Source organism: Dasypus novemcinctus, chromosome 24 (genome assembly GCF_030445035.2).
Source record: "Dasypus novemcinctus isolate mDasNov1 chromosome 24, mDasNov1.1.hap2, whole genome shotgun sequence".
Lineage (NCBI taxonomy): Eukaryota > Metazoa > Chordata > Mammalia > Cingulata > Dasypodidae > Dasypus > Dasypus novemcinctus.
Window position 1 is genome coordinate 35,991,501 of NC_080696.1, and position 26,456 is coordinate 36,017,956.

The window sequence follows — 26,456 nt, forward strand, 5'->3', positions numbered from 1 at the left end:
CTCCTTATGGGGAGCACTCCTTGCACGTGGGGCTCCCCTACACGGAGGACACCCCTATGTGGCACGGCACACCTTGCGCGCATCAGCACTGTGTATGGGCCAGCTCACCACACGGGGCAGGAGGCCCTGGGTTTGAACCCTGGACCTCCTATGTAATAGGTGGATGCTCTCTCAGTTGAGCCAAATCTGCTTCCCTGTATGCACCATTCTTAAACATGCTTTTCTTACTTTGCCTTTTATTTAATGTCATTCTCTGTCTGCATCTGTAACTCTACATAAGCATTACCTAAAATGTTCCTTGGAACAGTGACTCCTTGGAATTTTCCAATAGCTACAGGGCCTTTGGGCAAATAAGCCCATGATGGAAACATTCTACTTCTCCCCTTTCTCTGACCCTGGAGGGTTTGTTGCAGAAAAGAAATACTTTTGATTTTTGTCAACCCAGACTTTTTCCCAAACATCTGTCCACAGAATCTCTTCCCCAAATAGAAATTAATAGAAATACCCTTTGTGAAATACTCATCAGCATCATCATTATAAAGGCCACAAAGAATTCCATCAAGTGGATGGAACCTTTTCTATTTAGCCAGGCTTCAGTGGATGTACATGTAGGTCATTTCCATATTTTGCTGTTATAAAAACCACTTGAGGAAGTGGGTGTAGCTCAAGTGGCTGAGCGCCTGCTTCCCATGTACGAGGTCTTGGGTTCAATCCCTGGTACCTCCTAGAACAAAGCAAAACAAAACAAACAAATGAGAAAAACAACTCTCATTGGGGAGTGGATGTAGCTCAGTGGTTGAGCACCTGTACGAGGGCTTGGGTTCAATCCCTGTTAACTTCCTGGAAAAAAAAAGAAAAAGCCACTGGAGTAACCATTTATGTACAGATATCCTTGCCCACCTGATTGATTATTTTCGAGAACAATTTCTAGAAGTCAGTGACTGTTTCAGGAGTCCAAGATGACCCACACCCTGAGTAGCTCTCTGGAAGGCCCTGCAGGACTCAGAGGCAGTGGTAGTCACAGCTCTGGTTTATCACAGTGAAAGGATGCACAGCAGGACCAGCAAGGAAAGCATGCCTCACATGGCATCTGGAGGAATCTAGGCACGGGTTTCCAAAGTTCTCTCTCCTGGAGGGAGGGGAAGCACAGAATAGGCTTCTTCCTCCAGCAATGACGTACAACAACGTGGGCAGGGTTTCTCCCTAGAGTAGCCCACTTAAGACTCAAAAATACAGGGTTTTTATTGCAAATTGGTCACATAGGCAAACCAGCCCCAAGAGACCAAAATTCCAGGTTCCCAGAAGGAAAGCAAGTGTTCAACATAAATCACATTGTTTGTGCAAATGCTCTAGTCAAGCTGGTACAGTAGGGTTCAGTGCCCTCAGGTAGGTAAGCGATTCTTATCAGTGTGTAGGGATCATGCCAGAAGCATGGGTCTCAGATTCCAATCAAGGGCCAGTCCTGCAAGCAGGCTTTCTAAAGAGAGCAACATCAGGCCTACTATGTTAACCTTTCCTACACAGGCTGGGTCCTTTCTGCCAACTTGCATAGGGAAGAGGGATAGCAGCCCCTGGCTGACACCTCCTAAATTCTCCCATGACCCTGTCAACCGTGTCTCAGAGCTGTCCTGGGAGTTGTTTTTTTTTTTTTAAGATTAAAAAAAATTTCTCTCTCCTCGCCCCCCCCACCCCCACCAGTTGTCTGCTCTCTGTTTCCATTCGCTGTGTGTTCTTCAGTGTCCGCTTGTATTCTTGCCAGCAGCACCGGAAATCTGTGTCTCTTTTTGTTGCGTCATCTTGCTGCATCAGTTCTCCGTGTGTACGGCGCCACTCCAGGGCAAGCTGCACTTTTTTTCTCACTGGGCGGCTCTCCTTATGGGGTGCACTCCTTGCACATGGGGCTCCCCTCGTGGGGACACCCCTGCGTGGCATGGCACTCCTTGCGTGTGGGCCAGCTTACCACACAGGTCAGGAGGCCCTGGGTTTGAAGCCTGGACTCCCATGTGGTAGGCCGACACTCTATCAGTTGACCCAAATCTGCTTCCCTGTCCTGTGAGTTCTTTCCACATGGCTGGCTAAGGCAAATGTCCTTCCTCACCGATAAACAAGATAACTGGCATTAGGAGGCTACGCCACTTACATTTTCTCTTCTGATTTCAGAGCAGCCTGAACATGCATTCCGCGCCTGGCTACCTTACCCAGCCTCCACCACCTCCTCCACCCCCTCCACCGCTGCCTCCACCCCCACCTCCCCAGGCCCCGCCACCTCCACCCCAGAGCCTGGGCCCCCCTGGGCGTCCCAACCCTGGTGGGAATGGTGTGGTGGAGGTGTACAGTGGCACTGTACCCCTGGCTGGGAGTGGAACGGTGGAGATTCAGGCATTGGGGATGCAGCCCTACCCGCCCCTGGAGGTGAGCAGAAGCTGGGGGGGTGAGGGGTGGAGGAGGAGAAACTGGTCATTGTCATGGGTAACCTTGACCTTTCCTGAGCACTGACCATGTGCCTGCCACACCTTATGCTGGGGATACCATGGGGAGCAAAACCAGACCCAGTCCCTGCCCTTGTGGATTGTACTGTATTTTGGGAGAGAATGATTTTAATTAAAACATCAACCTATAAATGTCAAGCACAAACCATGATAAGGCAGTATGAAGTAGATAGAGATTAGAGCAGAAATATAAGCTGCCTTCAGGTAATGCTCTACAGTTGGGGAGTGCCTGCCATTTAGGGAGAGGATTCAAAAAAATTATCTGCCTGAGTGTCTTTTATACATTTTAATAAGCTAGATGTATCAGTTAGCTATTGCTGTGTAATACATCTCCACAAAAGTTCAGTGCCATATAGCAAAAAGTGTTTATTGTTCACACATTTACAGTGGTCAGCTGGGCTGCTCTTGATCTTGACTGGGCTCATCCATATGTCTGGAGGTTGGCTGGCTGTCGGCTGCTCCAGGATGGCCTGGGCTGGGACAAGTGATATCTCAGCTCTGCTCCACGCCTGTCATTCTCCAGAAGGTTAGCCCAGGAATATTCTCGTGGCCATGGCGGAGGTGCAGTAATGCAAGCAGAAATTCTCACAGCCACTTGAGGCTAAGGCTTATAACTGTCACTGCTCCTGGCCAAAGCAGGTCACAAGGCCACCTTAGATTCAAGGGGTAGGAAGTTAGGCATGAGGAGTTGCTGCAAAATTATTACCGGTATACACACTGGATATGGGTAGGTGTAGAGAAGTGGGGCCATTAGTGTAATCTACCATACTAACTCCTGAAGAGTTCTGAGGTACAAGCACTGTGTACTCAAAAAGCTAAGAGTTCATAGAACCTTCCAAGACACCAGTGCTAGAAAGTAGGGTTAGGATAGAAACAGGCTGCCTGCATTAGAGGTCACACTGGCCCAGACTCACCCAAGAATCCATCCACACAGACGTACCATGTCCCGTAGTATCTACACGTGAAATGAACCCAGACCAGTGGGAACGTTCCACCGCGAGGCACATGCTATTATGAGCACCTGTCAGGGGATTTGCCCTAGCCTGGGAGATTAGAACAGGCTTCCTAAGGAATTTGTTGAATTGAGGAAAAAATTAAGTCAGTGGGATGCTGAGAGGGCAGTGGCGACCTGGTAGGGGGAGGGCGGCCAGCCCAGGGAAGTTGCCATTGTTTGTTTTCCGTGTAGGTGGGGGTGCTTCTCGAGGGCAGAGCCTTTGACTTTGCCTCCTTGGCACCTAGCAGAACACCCTCACCTCCATTTCCTCTTCTCTGAAATGGGAACTCCCCTTGCAGAGCTGTTTTATTGAAGATAATGACAGCCTAACCCAGGGCCACTCATGTCATTGTTCCATACTGGCTTGAGTGAATGAGGGAATTCATTCATGTGACAAATATTGATTGCTGTATCAGTCAGGGTTCAGTTAGGAAAATAGAAGCCACTCTACGTATATCTGGAAGAGGGATTTAAAATGGGAAGCTAGGTGCTGACGAAGTTGATGGAAGGACTAGAGAAAGTGGTTTCTTCTTTACTGCCATAGCTGTGACCCAGGAGCTAGGACCTTGCTTCACCCAGAGGTGGGGAGACTGTGGGATTCTGTGGCTGACGCCCTAGCTGCTCTGCAGCCCTTGGGGTTGGTGATTGGGAAGGAAACAAGTCCAGCCAGCCACTCCAAAACTCACGACTGCCAAAGCCTGCTGTGTCCTGCCACAGCTGCTGGAGGAGAATGGGTTTTACACCCCTGCTGCCTTCCATGCCTCATGCAAATGCTTCTCATGGGAAGAAACTAATCTGCTGTCAAGGGAGTCTGGTATTTTGGTCCTGAAGTTTCCAGCCCCTACATTTCAGGGGAGGGGATGGTCAGGTGTAGGAACAGCACTAAGGGCCAACTGACAAGACCCTGCAGAAGCACGTTCTGGTGCCATAGCAGATGCTCAGTAAATGTGTAAATGAATTCATTCATTTAACAAATAGTTATTGAGTGCCACCTCTGTGTCAAGTATTGCTCTTGGCCTGGGAATAGAGCCGTGCACAAAAACAGAAAAAAATCCTTCACTCGTGGAACAAGACAGATTATAGACAAGATAAATTGATTAGATAGTGACAAGTCTAAGGAGAAATAGAAAGCAGAGGACAGGATATGAGATTTTGGAGAGGATAGCCCAAGAAGGCCAATGGATGAGGAATAATTGAATGAATCAATGACTTCTTTGCAATGTTTCAGTGTCATGATGTAAACTTAGTGTTAGCTAAGTTTGAATGGGCCAGAAACCATTTGGTAATTACCTGTGGCTTCAGTGTCCGTTATCAATTAATTGTTGGAAACCCACTCGTGTGGCATCTGGGAGTTAAGAAGTGGAGTAGCTGCTGAGGGCACAGACCCTTCTGACTTCTGGGTTCTCCTGGGCTAGCAAATTAATACAAATAATAACAGTAGCAATAATAACAGCTAATGCATATTGATTGCTTACCATGTACCAGCCACTATTCTAATCTCTTTACACATGAACTGATTTAATCCTCACAACAACCCTATGAGCACGGTACCATGATTAGTCCCATTTTACAGATGAGGAAACTGAGAGAAATTAAGAAACTTGCCCAAGGTCGTTTGGCAGCCTGGCTCCAAGGCTGTGACTAAGGGGTGTTGGGAGTGACTGGGGTGGCAGAGCCAAGTGGAGGGGATAGGATGGTGGAGGTAGGTGGGGAGTGACTAAGGTCAGCCAGGGCCATAGTTGGGGTCCCCCGCCTGGGTCAGCTCCACCACTCCCTTCCCGGGGCACTTTCGCTGACTGTGTTTTCCTTCCAGGTGCCAAACCAGTGTGTGGAGGCTCCGGTGTACCCCACTCCCCCAGTGTACAGCCCAGGCAAGCAGGGATTCAAAGCCAAAGGACCAAACCCCGCCGCCCCCATGACCAGCGCCACTGGGGGCACAGTGGCCACCTTTGACTCCCCAACGCTGAAGACCCGACGGGCCAAAGGTGGCGGTGGACTCCCGGAAGGTGGGCCCCTACCCTGCCGTGGGTGTCTTTCCTCAGCATTGGCCTCTCCGCAGGCTGCTTAGTTCTGGCCTGTCCTTTATGGCAATTAGGATTACGTTTGACTGCATGTAATAGAAAATCCAAAATAAGAGTGCCCCCAAGATAAAATTCTCTTCCTTTCCTGTGTGAAGTAAGGCCAGAGGCAGGCAATTGGGATGGTTTGACTCTATTGGTCACCAGGCCGCCATGTTTCTCCTAATTTTTTGCTCCTCCATTCCAGGCTTCTTTTATCAGGGTACTTCATCATCTAAGATGGCCTCTGGGGCTCCAGTCATCAACTTCATATTCAAGGAGGGAAACAGAAGAACAGAAAGAAGTAGTTTTCAGCCATGTTAGTTCTTTCCAAAAGTTCTATGTGATACTTTTGCTTGCATCTCATTGGTCAGAACTTAGTCATGTGGCTATATCGAACTGCAGAGGAAGTTGGGACACAGCTCTTTTAGCAGGAACACTGATGTTCCCATTACATAGGGAATTTGAGAGAAAGGAAGAAGGGAAGAATGGATATTGGGCAGGCAAGCAGCAGTGTCTGCTACCCCTTTGGAGAAGCTAAGTATGGGGAGAGGGGGTTGGTATAATATCAGAAACTAGGAGGGGGAGAGAAATAAAGAAGTTTGCAGGGACTTTCCAGTCAACTGGTTTCTTCCCTTCCTTCCACAGATGTGTTGAACATCTGTGTGCCAGGCTCAATATGAAGCACTCAGGGTCCAGCATCATGGTTCATGATTTCTCTGTCTGCATGTTACAATTTAAGAGGAAAAAAACAAACAGGGAATCAATATTTATGGGTTGTACTAGGAAGGAGATTAACAGGGTATTTTGATTGAGAATAACTGGGGAGAGGCTGGGAAATGATGCTTCTTAGATCGAAAAGACCTCTCTGAGGATGAGAAAGAAGTAGGCTTGTGGTTATCTGAGGGACAAGAATTCCAGATAAGGGGGAAGAGCAGGTACAAAGGCCCTGAGGTAGAACCATGCTTAAGGACTTTTATAAGGATTAGCAGGGTGTCCACTGTGAGTGGATGGGTAGAATTAATGAGTAAGAAGTAGAAAATGCGGGTCATGGCAGAGAGGTTGGGTTTTGTCCTGGTGCAGAGGAGAGCCTTTGAGGTGCTTGTTCTGCTCTCCCAGCCAGGGTATGTCCTGGACTTTCCTACCCTGGACACTGTGAAAGGCTCACCAGGTGCCTTCCTCTGCCTGTCCATCAGTGTAGGCCTCCCAGGGTGTGGACTGTCCGGCCCCAGGTCCAGGGGATAGAGTGGCTGGTGGCTCCATGGCTCCCCAGCTGTGCCCCCAGCCTCACTGGCCCTCACCTCACATTTTCTCTCCCAGCTTCAGGGAAGCCGAAGGCTCAGAAACTCAAGTGCTCATACTGTGACAAGTTGTTCACCAAAAACTTCGACCTGCAGCAGCACATACGAAGGTACTCAGGCGTGTGGGGCAGGTGGCCCCAGGGCAGCCCTGGCTGGGCTGGGGGCAGGGGGTGGGCATCCGCAGTGGAGGCAAGGCTCCCTTCTCAGCCCCTTGGTTGGTGGCCAAGGCCCCGTCTATGCTGTCCTGGTTTTCAGGCCTGCAGTCCAGTTTAGGTTTCCCAGTCCTCATGCGGGAACAATGAGAAGGATCTGTGAGAGCGCTGGGGCCTGGCATCGTGATGGGGAAGGTCAGGGCAGGGGTGGTGGAGCTGGTAGGGCCTTGGCAAGCAGGTGGGGGTGCCTCAGTCTTCACCTTTGCAGAGGGGCTGAACTTCAAGGTCACCATGCTCTGTGACTATGACTTTCCGGATTAACCGTGATACCTCTTGTCCCAAGCACATGCAAGGAACCCTTCTGAGCCTCAGTTTTTCCATCTGTAAAGCTGAGGGGTGGACTTGTTCGGTGTTTCTCAGAGAGTGGGATACCGAAGTACATGGGGTGGTTTCCAATGGCTCATGGATCGGTGCTGAAAAGTTCTGAACAGCGTAGTGAGCAAATTATTCCCCTTTCAGTCCTTGGAGAGCCAAAGGAGAAAGTCTCAGTTTGGTTCTAGCCTGCTTTCAACACCTCCTGCACACTTGCTGTTCTCCTTTCATAACAGAGAAAGGCTACAAGCCTCAGATTCCAGCCACGGCAGGCAACAGCTTTTCCCTGGACCAGGGTTTCTCAGCGTTGGCGCTATTGATTTTTGAATCAGATTCTTCTTTCCTGTGGGGGCTGCCTTGTGCATAGCAGGGTGTAGAGCAGCATCGCCGGCCTCCATCCTCTTTCTATTTTATTTTATTTTTATTTACGCCGCCCCCCCCCCCCAGTTGTCTGCTCTCTGTGTCCATTCGCTGTGTGTTCTTCTGTGTCTGCTTGTATTCTTCTCAGCAGCACCCGGAATTTGTGTCTCGTTTTGTTGTGTCATCTTGCTGCGTCAGCTCTCTGTTTTGCGGCGCCACTCCCGGGCAGGCTGCGCTTTTCCACCCTGGGTGGTTTTCCTTACGGGGCGCACTCCTTGTGCATGGGGCTCCCCTACGCAGAGGACACCCCTGCATGGCCAGGCACGCTATGCGTGCATCAGCACTGTGCGTGGGCCAGCTCATCACACGGGTCAGGAGACCCTGGGTTTGAACCTTGGTCAGTGGATGCCCTAACCGTTGGGCCAGATCTGCTTCCTGCCTCTATCCTCTTGTTGCCAGTAGCCTGCTGCCCTCCAGGTGTAACAACTAAAATTGTCTCCAGACCTGGCCAAATCATCTGTTTGAGAACCACTGATCTAAAACTTTCTGCAATGAAGGAAATGCTCAAATCTACACTGTCCAACATGATATCTCCTATCCATGTATGTCTTATTTAGCACTTGAAATGCAGCTGGTGTGACTAAGAAACTGAATTTCATGTTAATGTACTATATTTAAGTAGTCCCAAGTGGCTTGTGCCTACCATGTTGGAAAGGTAGCTATAGCTCTTAATAAAGCATAAATGCTTTATTATTACTGCATTTATGTTTTGGTTACTTTGTGTTTATGGCAAGTGGTTTTCTATGTTTGGTAAAAATAGGAAGCTTTCTTTCAAAGTTATTTTGAGTTTTTAAGAAGTGAGTTGTTTTGAAGAAAAATATTAAATAATAATACAAGTGCTGCGCTATTAGAAAAGCAATTAGAAAGCGTATTATCTCACTGTGTAAGATGGCCACAGAGAAGGTCAGCTCCCTGGCTGGTTGATTCAGCAGCTTAGCAACATCATCTCGGGCCCAGTCTTTCATCTCTTTCATCTGCATTCCTCAGCACGAAGGCTTATCCTCATGGTGTCAGGGTGGTTGTCAGCAGCACTAGGATGCTCCGTCTGCATCCTGATGCAGCTCCTGGGTCTGGGATCATATCCCGTCCCTGTGGGAGGATGCTGACAAGCCTTGTCTCCCACAGCCATACTGGTGAGAAGCCCTTCCAGTGCATTGCGTGTGGCCGGGCCTTTGCCCAGAAGTCTAACGTCAAGAAGCACATGCAGACCCACAAGGTGTGGCCCCCGGGGCGTAGCGGTGGCACTGTCTCTCGAAACCCTGTGACTGTGCAAGTCATGGCTCTGAACCCCAGCAGGCAGGAGGACGAGGAAAGTACAGGTGGGTAGAGGGGGGGCTGCCACTCTCCCCACACCTCCTCTCTGTAGCCTCACAGATTTCGTTGCTAGCTGTGTGACCTTTGGCAAACTCAATATCTCTGGGCTTTTGTGTGCTTCTCTAAAATGAGGTGGAGGATGAGATGAGGGACAATTATACAATATATATGGCATTACTCTAATCCTGTACCCATGGCAAACATCACTAATTGTTTGCCCTATTTTTACTGCTGAGCCTGGAATCCTCCTCAGAAGCTATTTTCAGAACATCACTCTAGGCATTCACTATAAATTGATCAGGAATTGAAACCTATTTGACTCCTGTGAGCAAGTGGTCTCCAAGGTCCTCAGTATTTTGTTGGATTCTTATCTGAGCCTTCACTTGTCTCTGAGCTGATTCTATCCCTGCTGTTGGTTTGGATCCCCTCTTACATGGGGGCCGAGGACTTACTAGGTAAGTCCAATGGAAACACAATACAAGCAACATATGTAATTTAAAATGTCTAGTAGCTGCAATAAAACAGCAAAAAAGAAGATGAAATTAATTTTAATAATGTTTTGTTTAGTCCAGTATATCCAAAATGTTATCATTTAAACATGTAAGAAAGAAATTGTTAATGAGATGTTTTATGATTTTTTTTCATGCTAAGTTTTAAAAATCCAGTGTTTGTTTTACATCTATAGCACATCTGAATTGGGACTGGCCACATTTCAAGTTCTCAGTAACCATGTGTGGCTCATGGCTACCGTATTGGACAGTACAGGGCCAGAGCCTGCACCCTCCCCATGCGGCCCAAGGGTAAATACTGCCAGCCATACATCAGCTAATGAAGGGGGTGTTTGGCTGGGTGAGCAACATGTGGCCGCTTTTATTTTACCTCCTTCCATCAGTGCTTCCTGTTGGAACCTGTCCTCATGTGTGTTTAGCTGTTCTGTGTGTACTTATGAGCTACTCGGGGAGGAAACCATTTCTTTCAGAATTCTAACAGTGCCTAGCAGCAACGGTTCAACCATTAGCAAACATTTTTGGAGGCGCACTATGTGCCAGGACACTGGCTTACAGCGATGAGGTGGAGGCACCTGATTTCACAGTCTAGTGAGGGAGGACAACTGAACACATTATCACATTTGGAACAAGGAGCAAGGGAGGCAGTATAATACAGTTAGGAGCGGTATTCAAAGCTTTAGCAACCCTGGAGAGGTCTGCAGGGTCTGAGGGGAAGGACAGGGAGAGGGCACAGCTATTTTTCAACCTGTGTGCAGGTATTTCAGTATTTTATCATTTGGCTGCTGACTCCGTGTGTGCCAGCTGAATATGAGTGCAGCGCTTTGAGCAGTGTCCGACACCAAGCACATAGTAGGTGGCAGGTGAAACAAAGGAGCACACAGTGGGTGTTCCATCGATCCTTCTGGGATGGCATGGCTCTGTGTCCAATACCAGGCATTTAGTAGGTGTTAGGGTGAACACAGCAGAGCCCATGGTGTCCTGTGGATCCTTCTGGAATGATGTGCCTCTCCATTCTGACTCTTCTGCTCTTTTTGGTGACTTGCTTCCCTGGCTTTCTCCACAGGGCTGGGCCAGACCCTGTCGAATGCCCCTCAGCCCCAGGCCTTGCCCATGGCAGATGAGGATGAGGGGGACAAGCTGGGGGCCAAGCAGGTGGTCTTCGTCGATAGCTCCTACCTGTGCCAGTTCTGCCCCAGCAAGTTCAGCACCTACTTCCAGCTCAAGTCCCACATGACACAGCATAAGAACGAGCAGGTAGGTGGGTGGCAGGCAGCGGGGACCATAGCCACCCCTGTCATGAGCCCCGGCTGGTGCTAGGACCTTGAACACTGCCTGGGTGGGGCAGGCTTAGGGAGGAGCCACTCCTCTTGAGTCATGTGATGAAGGGGCTTAGGCACAGGAGAAAGTCATGATGCCCTGAGAAGATCCAGTGTTTAAAACCTACTGAAGGGGATTTAGGACTCAGTTATGTATGTATGTGTGTATGTATTTATTACCTAGGACCTTGTCCATCAGAAGCAGGTGCTCAACCACTTGAGCTACATCCACTGCCCTTTATTTTTTTAAATTAAGATATTCACATATCATACAGTCCACCCTTTTAAAGTGTACACTTCAGTGTTTTTTTAGTTTATTCACAGAGTTGTGTGACCATCACCACTATTTAATTCTAGAACATTTTCATCACCCCATAAAGAAACCCTGTATCTATCATCAGTCACTCCTCATTCCCCTAGCCCCTGACCACCACTGATCTACTTCCTGTGTCTATGGATTTGCCTGTCCTAGATGATTCATATCAATGGAATCTTATATGTGAACTTTGGTATCTGGCTTCTTTGACTTAGAATCATGTTTTCAATCTTGTCCATGTTGTAATATATATCAGAACTTCATTCCTTTTTATAGCTGAATGATATCCCATTGTATTTATATATATCACATTTGTTTATCCAATGGACATTTGAGTTGTTCACACACTTTGGGTGTTATGAATAATGTGGCTATAAACATTTGTGTACAAGCTTTTGTGTAAACATACATTTTCATTTCTCCTACATATATACCTATGAATAGGATTGCTGGGTCAATGGTAACTCTATTCCAGTCTTTGGTTTTTAAAACAACTTTCATTATTACTATTTTTCTCCTTATAAAAGTACTATGGCCCCGACATAGAATTGGAAAGTTAGGAAAAGTCCAAAGAATGTATAGGTTAACATTTACTGAGTATTTATTACATGCTTGGTACCCTGCAAATGCTTTACATTCAATATTTGGTTCAGTCCTCAAAACAGCCCTAGCAGTCAGCATTTTCAGTATGTCCATCATACAGATGAGAAAACAGAGCCTAAGAAAGGTGAAGTAAGTTCTAAGATTTGAAGCCAGAGCTGTTTGATTCCAACCCCAGGCTATTAACCAGCTGGCAGTAGGTTTACCCGAGAAAACAGTCATCACTCTTACCCTTGCAACCCAGAGCCAACCCTAATAATGCAATACAAAATCCAGTATATTTTGTGGCATTTCTGTGTTTATTTTTTAATTTTTCAAGTTATCACATGGATCAAGCATACACACACACATAATATATATATTTTTTGATGTACCAGGGCTGGGAATTGAAACTGGGACCTCGTATGTGGGAAGCCAGCCTTCAACCACTGAGCCACATCAGCTCCTCTGAGTTGGTTTTCTTGTTTGTTTGCTTGTTGTTTATTTTATTTTATTTTTTAGGAGGCACTGGGACCTGCACCTGGGACCTCCCATGTGGGAAGCAGGCACTCAACTTCTTGAGCCACATCTGCTCCCAACACATGTAATTTTGAATTTTGCTGTTTTATAAAAAACTTTTAAAATTTCAGAATAATTATAGGTCCACAGTAAGTCACAAAGATAAGAGAAAGAGGTCCCTTGCACCGTTCATGCCATTCCCTCCAATGTTTATGCAGTATGTGACTATAGCACAGTTGCAAAACTAGGAAATTCACATTGGTATAAAGTGTGTGTATAGTTCCATGTCATTTTTTCACCTGTATAGATTGGTGTAACCACCACCACAATCAAGTAACAGAATTATTCCATTACCACCAAGGTTCCTCTCCTGCTACTCCTTTATTTTATTTTATTTATTTTTTATTAATTTCTCTCCCCTTCCCCCTCTCTCTCCCCCCCAGTTGTTTCCACTCTGTGTCCATTCGCTGTGTGTTCTTCTGTGTCCGCTTATATTCTTGTCAGCGGCATCAGGAATCTGTGTCTCTTTTGGTTGCATCATCTTGCCGCATCAGCTCTCCGTGTGTAGCACCACTCCTGGGCAAACTGCGCTTTTTTCGTGCTGGGTGGGTCTCCGTATGGGGCGCGCTCCTTGCGCGTGGGGCTCCCCTATGTGGGGGACACCCCTGCGTGGCATGGCACTCCTTGCGCGCATCAGCACTGCGCATGGGCCAGCTCCACACGGGTCAGGAGGCCCTGGGTTTGAACCCTGGACCTCCCATGTGGTAGGCGGACGCCCTATCTGTTGAGCCAAATCCGCTTCCCTCCTGCTACCCCTTTACAGTCACAGCCACCCTCCTCCAGACTATCCCAAACCCCTGACAACTCTAGTATCTTCTTCCTCTTTATAATTTTTTATGTAAAAGGAATCATATAGTATATGGCATTTTGACTTTTTTTAATTAGAGAAGTTGTGAATTTATAGAAAAATCACACAGAAAACACAGTGTTGCCAAATACTCCCCTCATACATGTTATTTTCCTATTATTAATACTTTTCATTGGTGTAGTACCTTTGTTACAACTGATGAAACAGTATTACTCTAGTTATACTATTAATTATAGTCATTGTTTATATTAGGATTCACTGTGTTGTTCAGGCCTATTTATTTATTTATTTATTTAATTTTTTCCTTTTCACTCAGCATAATACCCTGGAGATTTGCATTGTTTGTTGTTTTTTTTCCCAAACCTAATTTTATATTCTGAGCATTTTTTCATGTCAGTATTCTTAAATCATAATTTTTCATGGCTATTTTTTTTTTATGGTATCAGAGCCCGGAGAATGAGCCTGGGCCATCATAGGTGGCAAGCCAGTACTTAGCCTCCGACGCACATCAGCTCCCCTGAGTTGGTTTTTTCGTTTGTTTCCTTGTTGTTTATTTTATTTTATTTTTAGGAGGCACCGGGGACTGAACCTGGGACCTCCCATGTGGGAAGTAGGCGCTCAACCATGTGAGCCATATCTGCTTCCCTAGGTTATTTCTTGAATCTTGCCATTATAAATAAAACCATGGTGGGCATTACTGTAATCAAATCTTTGTCCATATCTCTGAATTTTTCCTTGCACTAGATTCTAGAAGGGGACTTGGTGGAGTTAAGTTAGGATACCTTTGGAGCAAATCACAGAAAACTAACCCAAACTGGCTTAAAAATGAGGATGCTTATCATCGTACTTAAGAGGCTTGAAACAGTCCATTGACTCAACCCAGCATCGAGGACCCTGTGTCTTTCCAGCTCTCATCTTTACCATTTCAGTGTATAGCCTTGTCCTCTCCTCACAGCTCACCTTGTGGCCCTGGCATGGGGTCACTCTTCCAGGCAGCAGTCCAGACACAACGCCGCCCATGAGCAGAAGAGGTTATCTTTCCTGTGTCTGAGAGGAGAGGACCCTCTAATCAAAATACACCCAGGGCTGCAATCAGGGATGAGTGGAGAAACCATGTGGTATATGCGTGCAATGGAATATCCTTCAGCTGAAAAGAAGAATGAAGTTCTGATATGTGCTGCAACATGGATGAACCATGAAGATACCATGTTGAGTGGGGAATGAGAAGTTAGTGCTTAATTGGTACAGAATTTCTGTTTGGGATGATGGAAAAGTTTTGGATGCTGGTGATAGCACAACACTGTGAATGTAACTAATACCCCTGAATTATATATTTGAAAGTGGTTAAAATGGGAAATGTTAATGAATATCACCATAATGAAAAAGAAAAAACCCAGAAAACCCCTGGGCTCCAGCAGCAGGGGAGCAGGAGCATGGCAGTGTCTGAGGCAGATGCCACAGGGCAGAGGGTGGCAGTGGAGCCGGCTGCCCTCCACCCTGCCTCCCCTCACCTGCCCTGCATCTTCCTCAAGGTGTACAAGTGCGTAGTCAAAAGCTGTGCCCAGACGTTCCCAAAGCTCGACACGTTTCTGGAGCACATCAAGAGCCACCAGGAGGAGCTGAGCTATCGCTGCCACCTCTGTGGCAAGGACTTCCCCTCACTGTACGACCTGGGAGTCCACCAGTACTCCCACAGCCTTCTGCCGCAGCACAGCCCCAAGAAGGACAGCGCCGTCTACAAGTAAGTGCTTGCCCCACTCCCCTCTCCCCTGGCAGGCGGGTGCCCAGGGGGCTGCGGTGCTTCTGACTGCTCGGACCAGAGAGGCGCCTTGGGGGGGACACTGAGGGTCCAGTTGGGGTGGCAGAGTGGGTCTGAGCCTTGGTACTGGCGGACAAAAAGATGCCTTCGTTGCACATCGTTCTCCACTTGGTAGTTTACTGAGGGAAGCCCTTTTTATCCTAAAAGAGGGAAACCAATATTTCCTCCTTCACAGTGGAAAAAAGGTTTGATTATTTTTCTAAACCAAAAAAATTGCAAAAATACTGTTTTGTCTAATAATTTACAAAGCTTAGGTTATAATTGAAAGTGTACACTGATGCCTAGAGTGGAAAGAGAATGAATAAGCACAGATGCAAAATCATAAAAATAAGATAAACTTTGTTTTACAATCTATGAAATTTAGGTTTAAATTGAAGCTATTTGCAGATTCTTAGAGTGAACAAGAAATGAACCAAGTATAGATTTTATATGGGGTAAATTTTTTTTTTAAAGTTTCATTTTATTAATTTCTCTCCCCTCCCCTACCCCCATCATCTGCTCTCTCTGTCCATTTGCTGTGTGTTCTTCTGGGTCTGCTTGTATTCTTGGTGGCACCAGGAATCTGTGTCTCTTTTTTATTGCATCATCTTGCTGCATCAGCTCCCTGTGTGTGCGGTGCCACTCCTGGGCTGGCTGCTTTTTTCGTGCAGGGCTTCTCTCCTTGCAGGGCGCACTCCTTGCGCTTGGGGCTCCCCTACATGGGGGACACCCCTGCATGGCATAGCGCTCCTTGCGTGTGGCAGCACTGAGCATGGGCCAGGTCACCACATGGGCCAGGAGGCCCTGGGTTTGAACCCTGGACCTCCTATATGGTAGGTGGATGCTCTATTGGTTGAGCCACATCTACTTCCCTGGGGTAATTTTTTCTGACAAAATTATGTGATAGCATATTGCACCATCCCTGACATCACTTTAGTCTCTTCCATTATAGTCATGAAGAGGGTCACTTTGGCAGATTTGTGTGTGTGTGTGTTTTAGGAAGTGCCAGGAATTGAATCCTGGAGCTCATATGTGAGAAGCAGGTGCTCAACCATGGAGCTATATATGCTCCCCCAATGAGAGTTGGTTTTGTGTGTGTGTGTGTGTGTGTGTGTGTGTGTGTATTAGTCAGCCAAAGGGGTGCTGATGCAAAGTACCAGAAATCTGTTGGTTTTTATAAAAGGCATTCATTTGGGGTAGAAGCTTACAGTTACAAGGCCCTAAAGAGTCCAACTCAAGGTACCATAAGAGGTACTTTCTCACCCAAAGTCCGTTGCCATGTATTGATGCCAGATGGCAAGGCAATGTCTGCAAGGGTTCAGCCTTCCTTCTTCCTCCTAAGGCTCTGTGGTCCCAGCTTCTTATCTCAGCTATAGGCTGGCATAGGGCTGGGGTCTCGTCCTCTGGGGCCCGTCTCTTTCCAGACTCAGCTTCTCCGTTTTCTTCATAAGGTCAGCTGTAAACTACCAGGCTCATCTCTCCTCATGGGGGTACAGGATCCTCTGTGTATCTTCCCTGTATCATTGTCCATGTGAGAGTCTGTTTTATCAGCTCACCAAGGGGGCTGGGACTAAATGCTGAGTCACACTCTAATGATGTGGTTGAATCAAAGCCCTAATCATAACATAATTTAATCAGACATCTCAGCTGAATCTAATATAAAGGGTTATCATGCCCAGAGGAACAGACTAGTTTACAAACATAATCTGTATATTTTATTGGAATTCATGAATAATACCAAACTGCCACATTTTGATTTTTGTTTTTAGGAGGTACCAGGGATCTAACCTGGGACCTTGTACATGGGAAACAGGCACTCAACCACTTGAGCTACATCGGCTCCCCAGAACTCTCAGTTTTGCCATGTACTAGTTTTTCCCCTCTGAGATGACTCCCTCATCTGTCCTCCACTTACTGTGTCTGCTTGTTGTCTCTGCTCATTGTGTCTGCTTGTCTTCTTTAGGAGGCACTGGGAACTGAACCTGGGATCTCCCATGTGGGAGGCAGGCACCAAACTGCTTGAGCCACTTCCAGTCCCTTGCCATGTACTTTTTAAAAAAATATTTATTTCTATTTATTTATTTCTTCTGACCCCCTTGTTGTTTGCTCTCATTGTGTCTGTTCATCTTTCTTGTTTCTTTAGGAGGCACTGGGAACCAAACCTGGGACCTCTGATGTGGGAGGAAGGTGCCTAATTGCTTGAACCACCTCCATTTCCTGCTTTTTGTTGTGTCTGTAATTATGTTTTTCTTCTTGTGCCTCTTGTTGTGTCATCTTGCTGCATCAACTTGCCACGCCTGCCTGCCACGTCAGCTTGCTGTCTTGCTTGTCTTCTTTAGGAGACACTGGAAACCTCTGCTCCCTGCTTTGTTGTGTCTTTACGCTTTTTTCTTCTTGTGTCTCTTGTTGCATCAGCTTGCCACACCTGCCTGTCACTCCAGCTTGCTGTCTTTTTTAAGAGGCTCCGGAAACTGAACCAGGGACTTCCCATGTGGTAGGCGGGAACTCAGTTGCTTGAGGCACATCTGCTTCCTGCCATGTACTTTTTTTTTTACTCCCCCCTTGTGGCTTTTTTTTTTTTTTTTTGCATGCTGTCTGCTCTCTGTGTCCATTCGCTGTCCGTTCTTCTGTATATTTATGTATTTCCCCTCCCCCCTTTCGGCTTGCTTGCTGTCTGCTCTCTGTGTCCACTCGCTGCACGCTCCTCTGTGTTCTTGCCTGTCTCCCTCTTTTGTTGTCACCTTGCTGAGTCGGCGCTCTGTGGCGCCTGTGGGCCAGGTGGCGCTCCACAGCATGCAGGCGAGCCTGCCTTCACAAGGAGGCCCCGGGACACGATCCAGGGCCTTCCATATGGTAGACGGGAGCCCAGCTGATTAAGCCACAGCCGCTTCCCCCGCCATGTACTTTTAATCCTTAGGTCTTTATATCTTTTATCTTGGGAACTGTTGAACCTGTCCTTGTATTTGTTCAGTGTCTCTTCCTCAATTATTTTCTGGTCCCTTTTCCAACTCCTCCTTTGTCAATGATGTTATCTGCAGATACCTAACATCACTTCCATGACTCTGTGAAATCCTTCATTTTTGCCCTGCAGTCCTTTTGCAGTGCATTTGCTCCATTTGAGAGGAGAAGCTCCACAAAGCCCAGTCCACAGTGTATGAGAATAGATGTTAGTGAAAAGAAAGGAGGAGTGTGGGAGAGATGGGACTCGTCCAAGTTCACTAGGGGACATTTCTATGTTAAAATGGTATTTGCTTTCTTGTACAATGTTATAATGCAGGGACTTGGCTAATGACCTCTGTTAATGGGGCACTCCTGTAACTCCTGGATGAGGCATCTGGGGTTCAGAGATAAGTGAATACAGACCTTGAGCTTGAACGGCATCAGCTACTCAAGGGAAACCAGCTTGGAAACAAATGCTTACCATATACTATGATAAAATGTTATCATAGACATATATGGTATAGAAGTACCACGGAGGGGGGCAGAGCAGGGCAGCTGTCCCAGGAGCAGTGATATATGAACTGGGTTTTGAAGGATGAGTAGGAGTTTTCCAGGTTGACAAGGGTTGGGATGGAGTGTATTCCTAGCAGGGGAACAGCAGGTATAGAGAGATAAAAGAAAATAGCAGGTGGTTTAGAAGGACTGTTGAGCGTAGTGGAAGTAGGAGGGGATGTATAGATGGGGCATGGGGGAGAAAATGGAAAGTAGAGTTAGTGCATGAAGGGTCTTGTAGCAATCACAGGAGCTTGGAGAAATTGGCAGGGGGTTGGGACTCAAAAAATAATGTGTAAGGAAACTTGTTCCAAGGGAGACAGAAGCGGGGCCAGAGAGGCAGGGAAGACGGGAAAACTTCATCAGCCAAAGGGCGGTATATTCATTTTCTAGGACTGCTGTGACAAATGACTATAAACTGGAACAGAAACTGGTTCTCTCACAATCCCTGAGGCTAAAAGCCTGGAATCCTTCCGGTCCCTGCGTGGCTCCTGGTGGTGGCTGGCAGTCCTTGGCGCTCCTTGGCTGGTAGCCGCCCCCTCCCGTCTCCGCCTCTGCCTTCACACGGCCGGCTTCCCTCTGGGTGTGTCCGAATTTCCTTCCTCTTATAAAGACACCAGTCATTGGATTTAGGGCCCACCCTATCTAGTACGGCCTCCTCTTGACTTGCTGACATCTGCGAAGACCCTGTTTCCAAATAAGTTCACCCTGAGGTTGCAGGGATTAGGACTTGAACATATCTTTTAGGGGAACACAGTTGAGCTCACTATAGGCAGTAGTGAATAATTCTTTTGTACCCGGGGAATTTTTTTTCACTTTTGCCCTTCCAATCTATAGAATATCAGTGAGTTCCTGTGGCTGTGTGGATCTTTCGAGTGACAAGCTAATTAAAGAGAAGCAAGCACCCACTGTGTGCCAAGCACTGACTTAGGTACAATGACCCCGCAATTGTAGATGGTGGCTGGTAGTCTCCCCATTTGAAGAAGAGGACACTGAGGTTCAGAGAGGAGACCCGACCTGCCCACCACAGGAACAATGTCAGCACCAAGCTGGGATTTGAGCCCAAGTCTGGGACTTTGGAAGCCTTGTAACTCTGGTCTTGGAGTTTGCAGGCTGAGGGTTGAGTCCAGTGCTGGCAGTCCTGGCAGTCGATCACTTCTTCTAGGTTCTCTTGGTGGGTCAGAGTGCCAGAAGCCTCTTTGTAGCTGCTGGAGCTGTCATCCTGGCCCGATGGTCAGGTCCTCGGGGGCAGACCACTATCTGGATGCCTGAGGTGGGACAGTGCAGTGCCATGGGTAATGGTAAGGAGCCAGCCTGCCTGTGCTCAAATTCTGCTGCACTGCAAACCCAATGGGCAACCGTGGCAAGGCTTTCGGCCACTCTGGACCTCAGTTTCCTCATCTGTGAGATGGGGTTAGCAATTATGCCTACTCTTCTTGTTATTTGTAAGGATCAAAGAAGTAGAGCATGAGGCACTTAGACATGGTACCTGGGACATAGTAGGTACTCAATAAATGTTACTGCTGCAGTTATTATAATGTGTGCTATTTAGATATAGATTTGGCTATAGTCAGTAGAGACCCAAAATAGGAAGATAAGAGTTTATTTTCACAGAAATGTCTCAATAGGTGTGGTGGCATCCTCACTTTCAGAGGCCTAGGCCCTGTCAGTCTGGTAGTCCTGCCTCCTGAACCACACTGCCTTGGCCTGCCTGTCTCCTTGGGCTGCTCGCTAAACCCCCCAAGGGAATTTCAAGCATACCCCTCTCTATGTGCTTGTATTTAATTTCTCCTTTCAAAAAGAAGATTTATTGATTTTTTTTTTTTTTTTTTTTACTAATTATGAAAACAATCCATATACAGTGCAGAGGGGGAAAAATCCACCAAAAAATCAAAACCCTTATCACTCAAAGATAACCACTATAACCTCTTGATTTTTGTCTTTTGGCATATATCTGTGTCAAACATGTTTATGTTTATAGCTATGGATGTAGAAATAAATATCACAGACTATAGTTTGAGTCAGGTCATCCCAGGCATAGTAACTGAATTTGGTAAAATTTATCACATCGTCTTCCCATTGTACAACTTCCAACAAGCAGACTGAAACTTAATTTGGTCATTGTAGGCATTTGGTTTTGTCACATAACACTTGTTGTTAAAACTATACTTTGGGGGGAAAACCTATAATATGAATATCTTTGCATTTTAGCACAAACAGACCTGCCTTGGTATTTTATTTTTTTAAAGTTTTATTTTATTTATTTCTTCCCACCCTTTCATTGTTGGCACTTGCTGTGTCTTTTTGTCTTCATTTTTTCCTTAGCAGGTGCCAGGAACCAAACCCAGTGGTTAAGAGGGAGGCACTTAACCACTTGAGCTACCTCAAGTTGTGTTGTGTTGTGTCTCTCGTTATGGTTTCCTTGTGTCTCTCATTGTATCATCTTGTTGAATCAGCTTGCCATGCCTGCCCATCCTGCCAGCTTGCTGTCTTCTTTAGGAGGCATGGGAACCGAACCAGGGGTCTCCCATGTCGTAGGGGGGAGCCCAGTCACTTGAGCCACATCTGCTTCCCTGCCTTGTTCTTTTAAACAGCTCCGTAGAATCTCACTGTACATGGATGTGCTGTAATTCATTTGATGGGTCCCTTATTGCTGAATAGTTGGATTATTTCCAGTTTGTTATTACAGATGATGCTATAGGGAACAACTTTGGATGTATATCTTTGCTCCTTCCAGAAGTGATTTTACAGGGTGAAAGGTCAAAGAGGTTTGGTTTTGTTATTTCTAAGATAAATTACCAACTTCAAAAGTGATTACTATGTGCACATGGGACAATATTTTAAAACTACAAAGGGCATAGAGTGAAAAGTAATTCCGCCATCTGTCTGACCCACTTCTTCATTCACTGGCAGGAAGTATTCTTTTTTACCTTTTATTTTGACATAATTTCAGACACAGAAAAGTTACAAGAATAGTACAAAGAATTCCCATAGATATCCTTCACCCAGATTTCCCAAATGTGAATTTTTTACCACATTTGCTGTATCATATTCTGAACTATCAGAGAATGATTTACAGACATAATGCTCCTTTCCCTTTTGCTGTTTGTGTGGATTCCCTAAACACAAGGCTCATCCCTTACATAAGCAGAGTATAGTTATCAAAGTCAGGAAGTTAACATCAATACAATTCTGTTATCTCATCTACAGATCTTATTCAGATTTTCCAATTGTTCCAATAGTATCCTTTAGTGGAAAAGGGGGAAAAATGTCTTTTTCTGGTCTAGGATCTAATCCAGAATTACACGTTATGTTCAATTGTCACGTCTCTTTAGTTTTGTTAAGCTAGAAGTTCCTCATTTTTTGTCTTTCATGACCATGATATTTTTGAAGAAGGAATACAGGCCGGTTATTTTGTAAAATATACTCAGTTTGGGTTTGTCTAATTTTATCTATGGTTAGATTTAGGATACACACGTTGGGTGTCCTTCTCAGTACTCCATCTCAGGGAACACAGAATGTTGATTTGTCCACCATTTGTTACTAGTGATGTTAACTTGGATAATTTAGTTAAAGTGGTATTTCTGGCATAGAATTTTAATTTTAATGCTTATTGCTAAACTACCTCCCAAACCAGCCTACATCTCCTCCCCACTATAACACGTGGGATTCCTGTCTTCACCAACTTGTTAGGTCTTTGTCCACCTGGCAGCACACATTCTCTTTTGCTCTGCTCCTAACTCTGTTTCCTCTTTCTCTCCTGCCACCTGGAGGCCTTTAGCACATGGTTTTCAGAGTTGGTCTGAGGGGCTTGGGCACAGCCTGCTTGTGGGTTTCCCACATGTGACATTGGTGTACAGAATGGCAGGGCCCAATATTCTAATAAAAGGCTAAAAAAAAAAAGGAATGGCAGGGCCCACATTCCTGTCTTTGGCATTTCCTTATTGGTATCATCATAAACAGGTCTACTTTTGGGCAGGGGTTTTCTTGGTAGGGAGATGGCTGGGTCTCTTCTTACTTCAGAGTGCTTTGCAGTCTGAAACTGTTGTCTCGAAGGCATGCTAGCCACAAGGATGGTAAGAATAAAGACTCTGGGGAAGCGGACTTGGCTCAATGGATAGGGCATCCGCCTACCACATGGGAGGTCTGCGGTTCAAACCCCGGGCCTCTTCTACCCGTGTGGAGCTGGCCCATGCGCAGTGCTGATGTGCACAAGGAGTGCCGTGCCACGCAGGGGTGTCCCCCGTGTAAGGGAGCCCCACGTGCAAGGAGTGCGCCCCATAAGGAGAGCCGCCCAGCGGGAAAGAAAGTGCAGCCTGCCCAAGAATGGTGCTGCACACACGGAGAGCTGACACAACAAGATGACGCAACAAAAAAAAAACACAGATTCCCCATGCTGCTGCTAAGGATAGGAGCGGTCACAGAAGAACACACAGCGAATGGACACAGAGCAGACAACTGGGGGGTGGGGTGGGAAGGAAGGGGAGAGAAATAAAAAAAAAATCTTAAAAAAAAAGAATAAAGACTCTGCTTTTAGTGCTTTGTGGTTTGTGAGCTGTTCAGCACAGTTGTGTCCTTTGATTCTTGTGACAGTCTTTAAAATGTACAAGCAGAGTGGGTGTAGCTCAGTGGTTGAATGCCTGCTTTGCATATACGAGGTCATGGGTATAATTCCTGGTACCCCCTAAAAAAGAAGAATGAGGGGCATACCCATTTGGAATTCTTACCTCCATTTTGTGTATGAGGAAACTGAGGGTCAGAGACAGGAAGGAACCGGGCCTGGATCCCTGTCTGTTTGACTCTTTCATGTAACAGATTCTCACTGGTGCTTGGAGCAGGCTGTGAACAGGACAGATAAAGTCCCTGCTTCCAGAACTCATTTGTTAGTAGAAGAGACAGAAAATAACCAAGTAAGCAAATAAATAAAATAATTTCAGATGATAAATGTTAAGAAGAAAATAAAACTGGGTGATATAGCATTGGCCAGGGGTAGAGAGTGGGAGAAACAAGAGGCAAGGTAGTTGGGAAGACTTCTCTGAGGATGTGACTCTTAAGCTGAGACATGAAGGAAAAGGAGCTTCCTGGGGGAATGCTTAGGGGAAGAGTGTTCCAGATAGCAAGAACAGGCAAAGGCCCTGAGGTAGGAACGTTGGAAATGACTCGAGAGGGTCAGGTTGACTGGAGTAGAGTGAGCGAGGTAGGGAGTAGAGAAGGGTGAGTCTGAGAGGTGGAAGAGAGTCAGGTCATTAGGTCAAGGTGAAGAATTCTAAGCAAGGGCACAACATGATCTGATTTTCGTTTTTTAAAGGTTCCCTCTTGCTGCCCTGTGGAAAAAGGACTACAGGGGGCAGGGAGGAAGCGACGCTGAGAGACCAGTGAGGAGGCTGTTGCATGTGTCCGTGTGACAGACGGTAGAAGCTTGATTGGGATAGAGACGGTGGCAAGCGAGAAGAGTGGACAGATTTGAGGATGACTTAAATCTAGGATTTTGCCTCCTAATGTTGGCCCTGGGAGAAAGCCTGGTTGCTGCACCTGCTGGGAAAGCCCAGTCCTCACAAACTCCTTTCTTATCTCTCCCGCTCCTTCCCATTTAGGTGTGTCAAATGCGTCAACAAATACTCTACCCCTGAGGCCCTGGAGCACCACCTGCAGACCGCCACACACAACTTTCCCTGCCCACACTGCCAAAAGGTGGGTGCCACTGCCCTCTTTCCCAGGGCCAGGCGGTTGTGGCAGGCACCGGGGTGGTGGCAGGGATGCCTCACCCTTTCCTTCTCCCCTCTGACCTCAGTACTTGCCGGCAGGCCTCAGGGCCGCATCCACAAACAACACCTTCTCCTTGAAGAGGAAGAGCTGTGCCTGGCCTGACTGACCTGGAGCGGGCCGTGCTGGGGGCAGCTGCTGGGCCAGCCCAGGCTTGCCGACGTAGGCTCAGACCTCCCCTTGGCCCATGCCCGAAGTCTGTACAGAGGCCTCCCAGCTCACTGGTTCATTTTTATCATTGTTATTATTTGTTCTTTGCGGTATATTTGGAAGCCTTCATTCACTAAAGCCTGGCCCTTAATATCAAATATCCAGGCAGTGTTCAAATTTCTAATTGTCTCAAAAACATCATAATTTTTAAAAAGTTGTTTGGGGAGCAGATGTGGCTCAAGTGTTTGAGTACCTGTTTCCCACATGGGAGGTCCCGGGTTTGGTTCCCAGTACCTCCTAAAAACAACAAAAAAAACAAACAATAAGCAAACAAATGAAAAAAAACAACTCAGGGGAGCCAGTGTGGCTCAGTAGTTGAGCACTGGCTTCCTACATACGAGGTTCTGGGTTCAGTCCCTGGTCTTGGTACTTCAAAAAAAAAAGTTGTGTGAATTAGGTCTATATATTGCAATTGGTTGACATTAAAATAATTTCTATTAATCTACATGTTCTACATGTTCCCCTTTTTTTTTTTCCTTTCAATTTATTTCTTAAAACTGGGCCATTAAACTTGTGGAGTTTTCTGGATTTTGCTGATTGCATCCCCTTGGTGTGTTTGACATGTTTCTTTGTTTTTCCTCATTTTCTTATAACCTTATATATAGACAGATTTTCCAGGACAGCCCTTTTTTCATTTCTTCTGCTTCATGGTAGCTGTTTCTAATGATAAACCATAATTTGAGGCTTTGGAATGTGTGGTCCAAGTAAAAGGGTATCATGAATTGTGCTGGATGCTGCTCTGAGCTTTTTATGTGAATTGACTCATTTGGTGTGAGAATTAAATAGTATACCTAGGAGGTAGGTGTACGATTATTATCCCTGTTACACAGATTGGGAAACTGAAGCACAGAAAAATCTCACAGCTCAGAAATGGTGGGACTAATAAGTAATGAGGCAGTTGGGTCTGTGTTCTTGATGACTTCTCTGAAATGAATGAAATGAAAATATGAATTGAATGAATGAATGTCCTTCCTGTGCCTGGGGGAGAAAAAGGTATTAGCTCTCTGCTTTCTGACTTTTTAATATCTTTCCATTTATTTCTGCAGTTATTTGTTCATCTATTCATTTGCCAGTCATCTGATTCAGACCCTGTCCTGGAAAATTAAAGTCCCTCTTTACCCTTAGGAGCTCCTTGTGTAACCAGGGGGCTGAAATTCGGTGGGTTATATGCTGTATCAGAGCACTATAAAATGGGGTGGATGTTCAAGGGGGGAATTTGCTTTGCTTGGTGGTACACTGGGGAATCAGGGAAGGCTTCACAGAATCAGTGAGCTCTGAGTTCAGTCTTGAAGGATGAGTAGGAGTTTGTCAGGCTAAGGGAGAAAGGCCCTCTGAGTAGAAGGAATAGCCTGGGGGGAAGCTCAGAGCAGGCATGTTTTATGGTGAGTGGTGAGAACTGTAAGTTCCTGAACTCAGCCTTAGTGTGAGCCCTGTCCCTGGCATGCAGAAAGGAAGGTGTCTCCATAGGGGCTGAAATGAGGGGCCCCTTGAGCTCAAAGATGACCAGGGCAGGGAGGCTTGGAGAGCCAGAACTTGACATGAAGCCAAGTCCTCTCTTCTGCCAGGTGTTCCCTTGCGAACGCTACCTGCGGCGTCACCTGCCCACCCACGGCAGTGGGGGCCGGTTCAAGTGCCAGGTGTGTAAGAAGTTCTACCGGCGGGAGCACTACCTCAAGCTGCATGCTCACATCCACTCAGGTCGGTGCCCTGGACCTCACCCACCCACCCAGTTCCCTCCCAGCACCCGTCCTAGTGCCCTCCTGTCCTTCCTCCCCATCCCCCTGCTGGCCCTTTCCCCAGCCCCCTCCAGCTCCTCTCCCATCCCTCTCCCCATCCCCCTTCCCAGCCCCTTTCTCATCCCCCTTCCCACCCCCTTCCTGACTTCTTACCTTCCTGCCTTCATTTGTGAGCCAGGGGTTCCCTGGAGGTGAGGGGAGCACTCTTAACTCTGCCCCCAAAAGTTAGCCCCCCTCAGACCCTCTGGGCC

At 46.7% G+C, this 26,456-nt stretch overlaps 1 protein-coding gene across 3 annotated transcripts in view; it reads left to right on the top strand.

Moving 5' to 3' along the window:
- Positions 1–26,456, top strand: part of ZNF341 (zinc finger protein 341) — a 50,662-nt gene that overhangs the window by 11,563 nt on the left and 12,643 nt on the right. For all 3 annotated transcript variants that reach the window (XM_058286917.2, XM_058286916.1, XM_058286918.2), the window contains 8 exons: positions 2,161–2,412; positions 5,297–5,489; positions 6,861–6,951; positions 8,911–9,104; positions 10,672–10,862; positions 14,739–14,947; positions 24,091–24,187; positions 26,035–26,167. In XM_058286917.2, the coding sequence (XP_058142900.1) occupies positions 2,161–2,412; positions 5,297–5,489; positions 6,861–6,951; positions 8,911–9,104; positions 10,672–10,862; positions 14,739–14,947; positions 24,091–24,187; positions 26,035–26,167 (1,360 nt within the window). The remainder of the gene's footprint in view (positions 1–2,160; positions 2,413–5,296; positions 5,490–6,860; positions 6,952–8,910; positions 9,105–10,671; positions 10,863–14,738; positions 14,948–24,090; positions 24,188–26,034; positions 26,168–26,456) is intronic.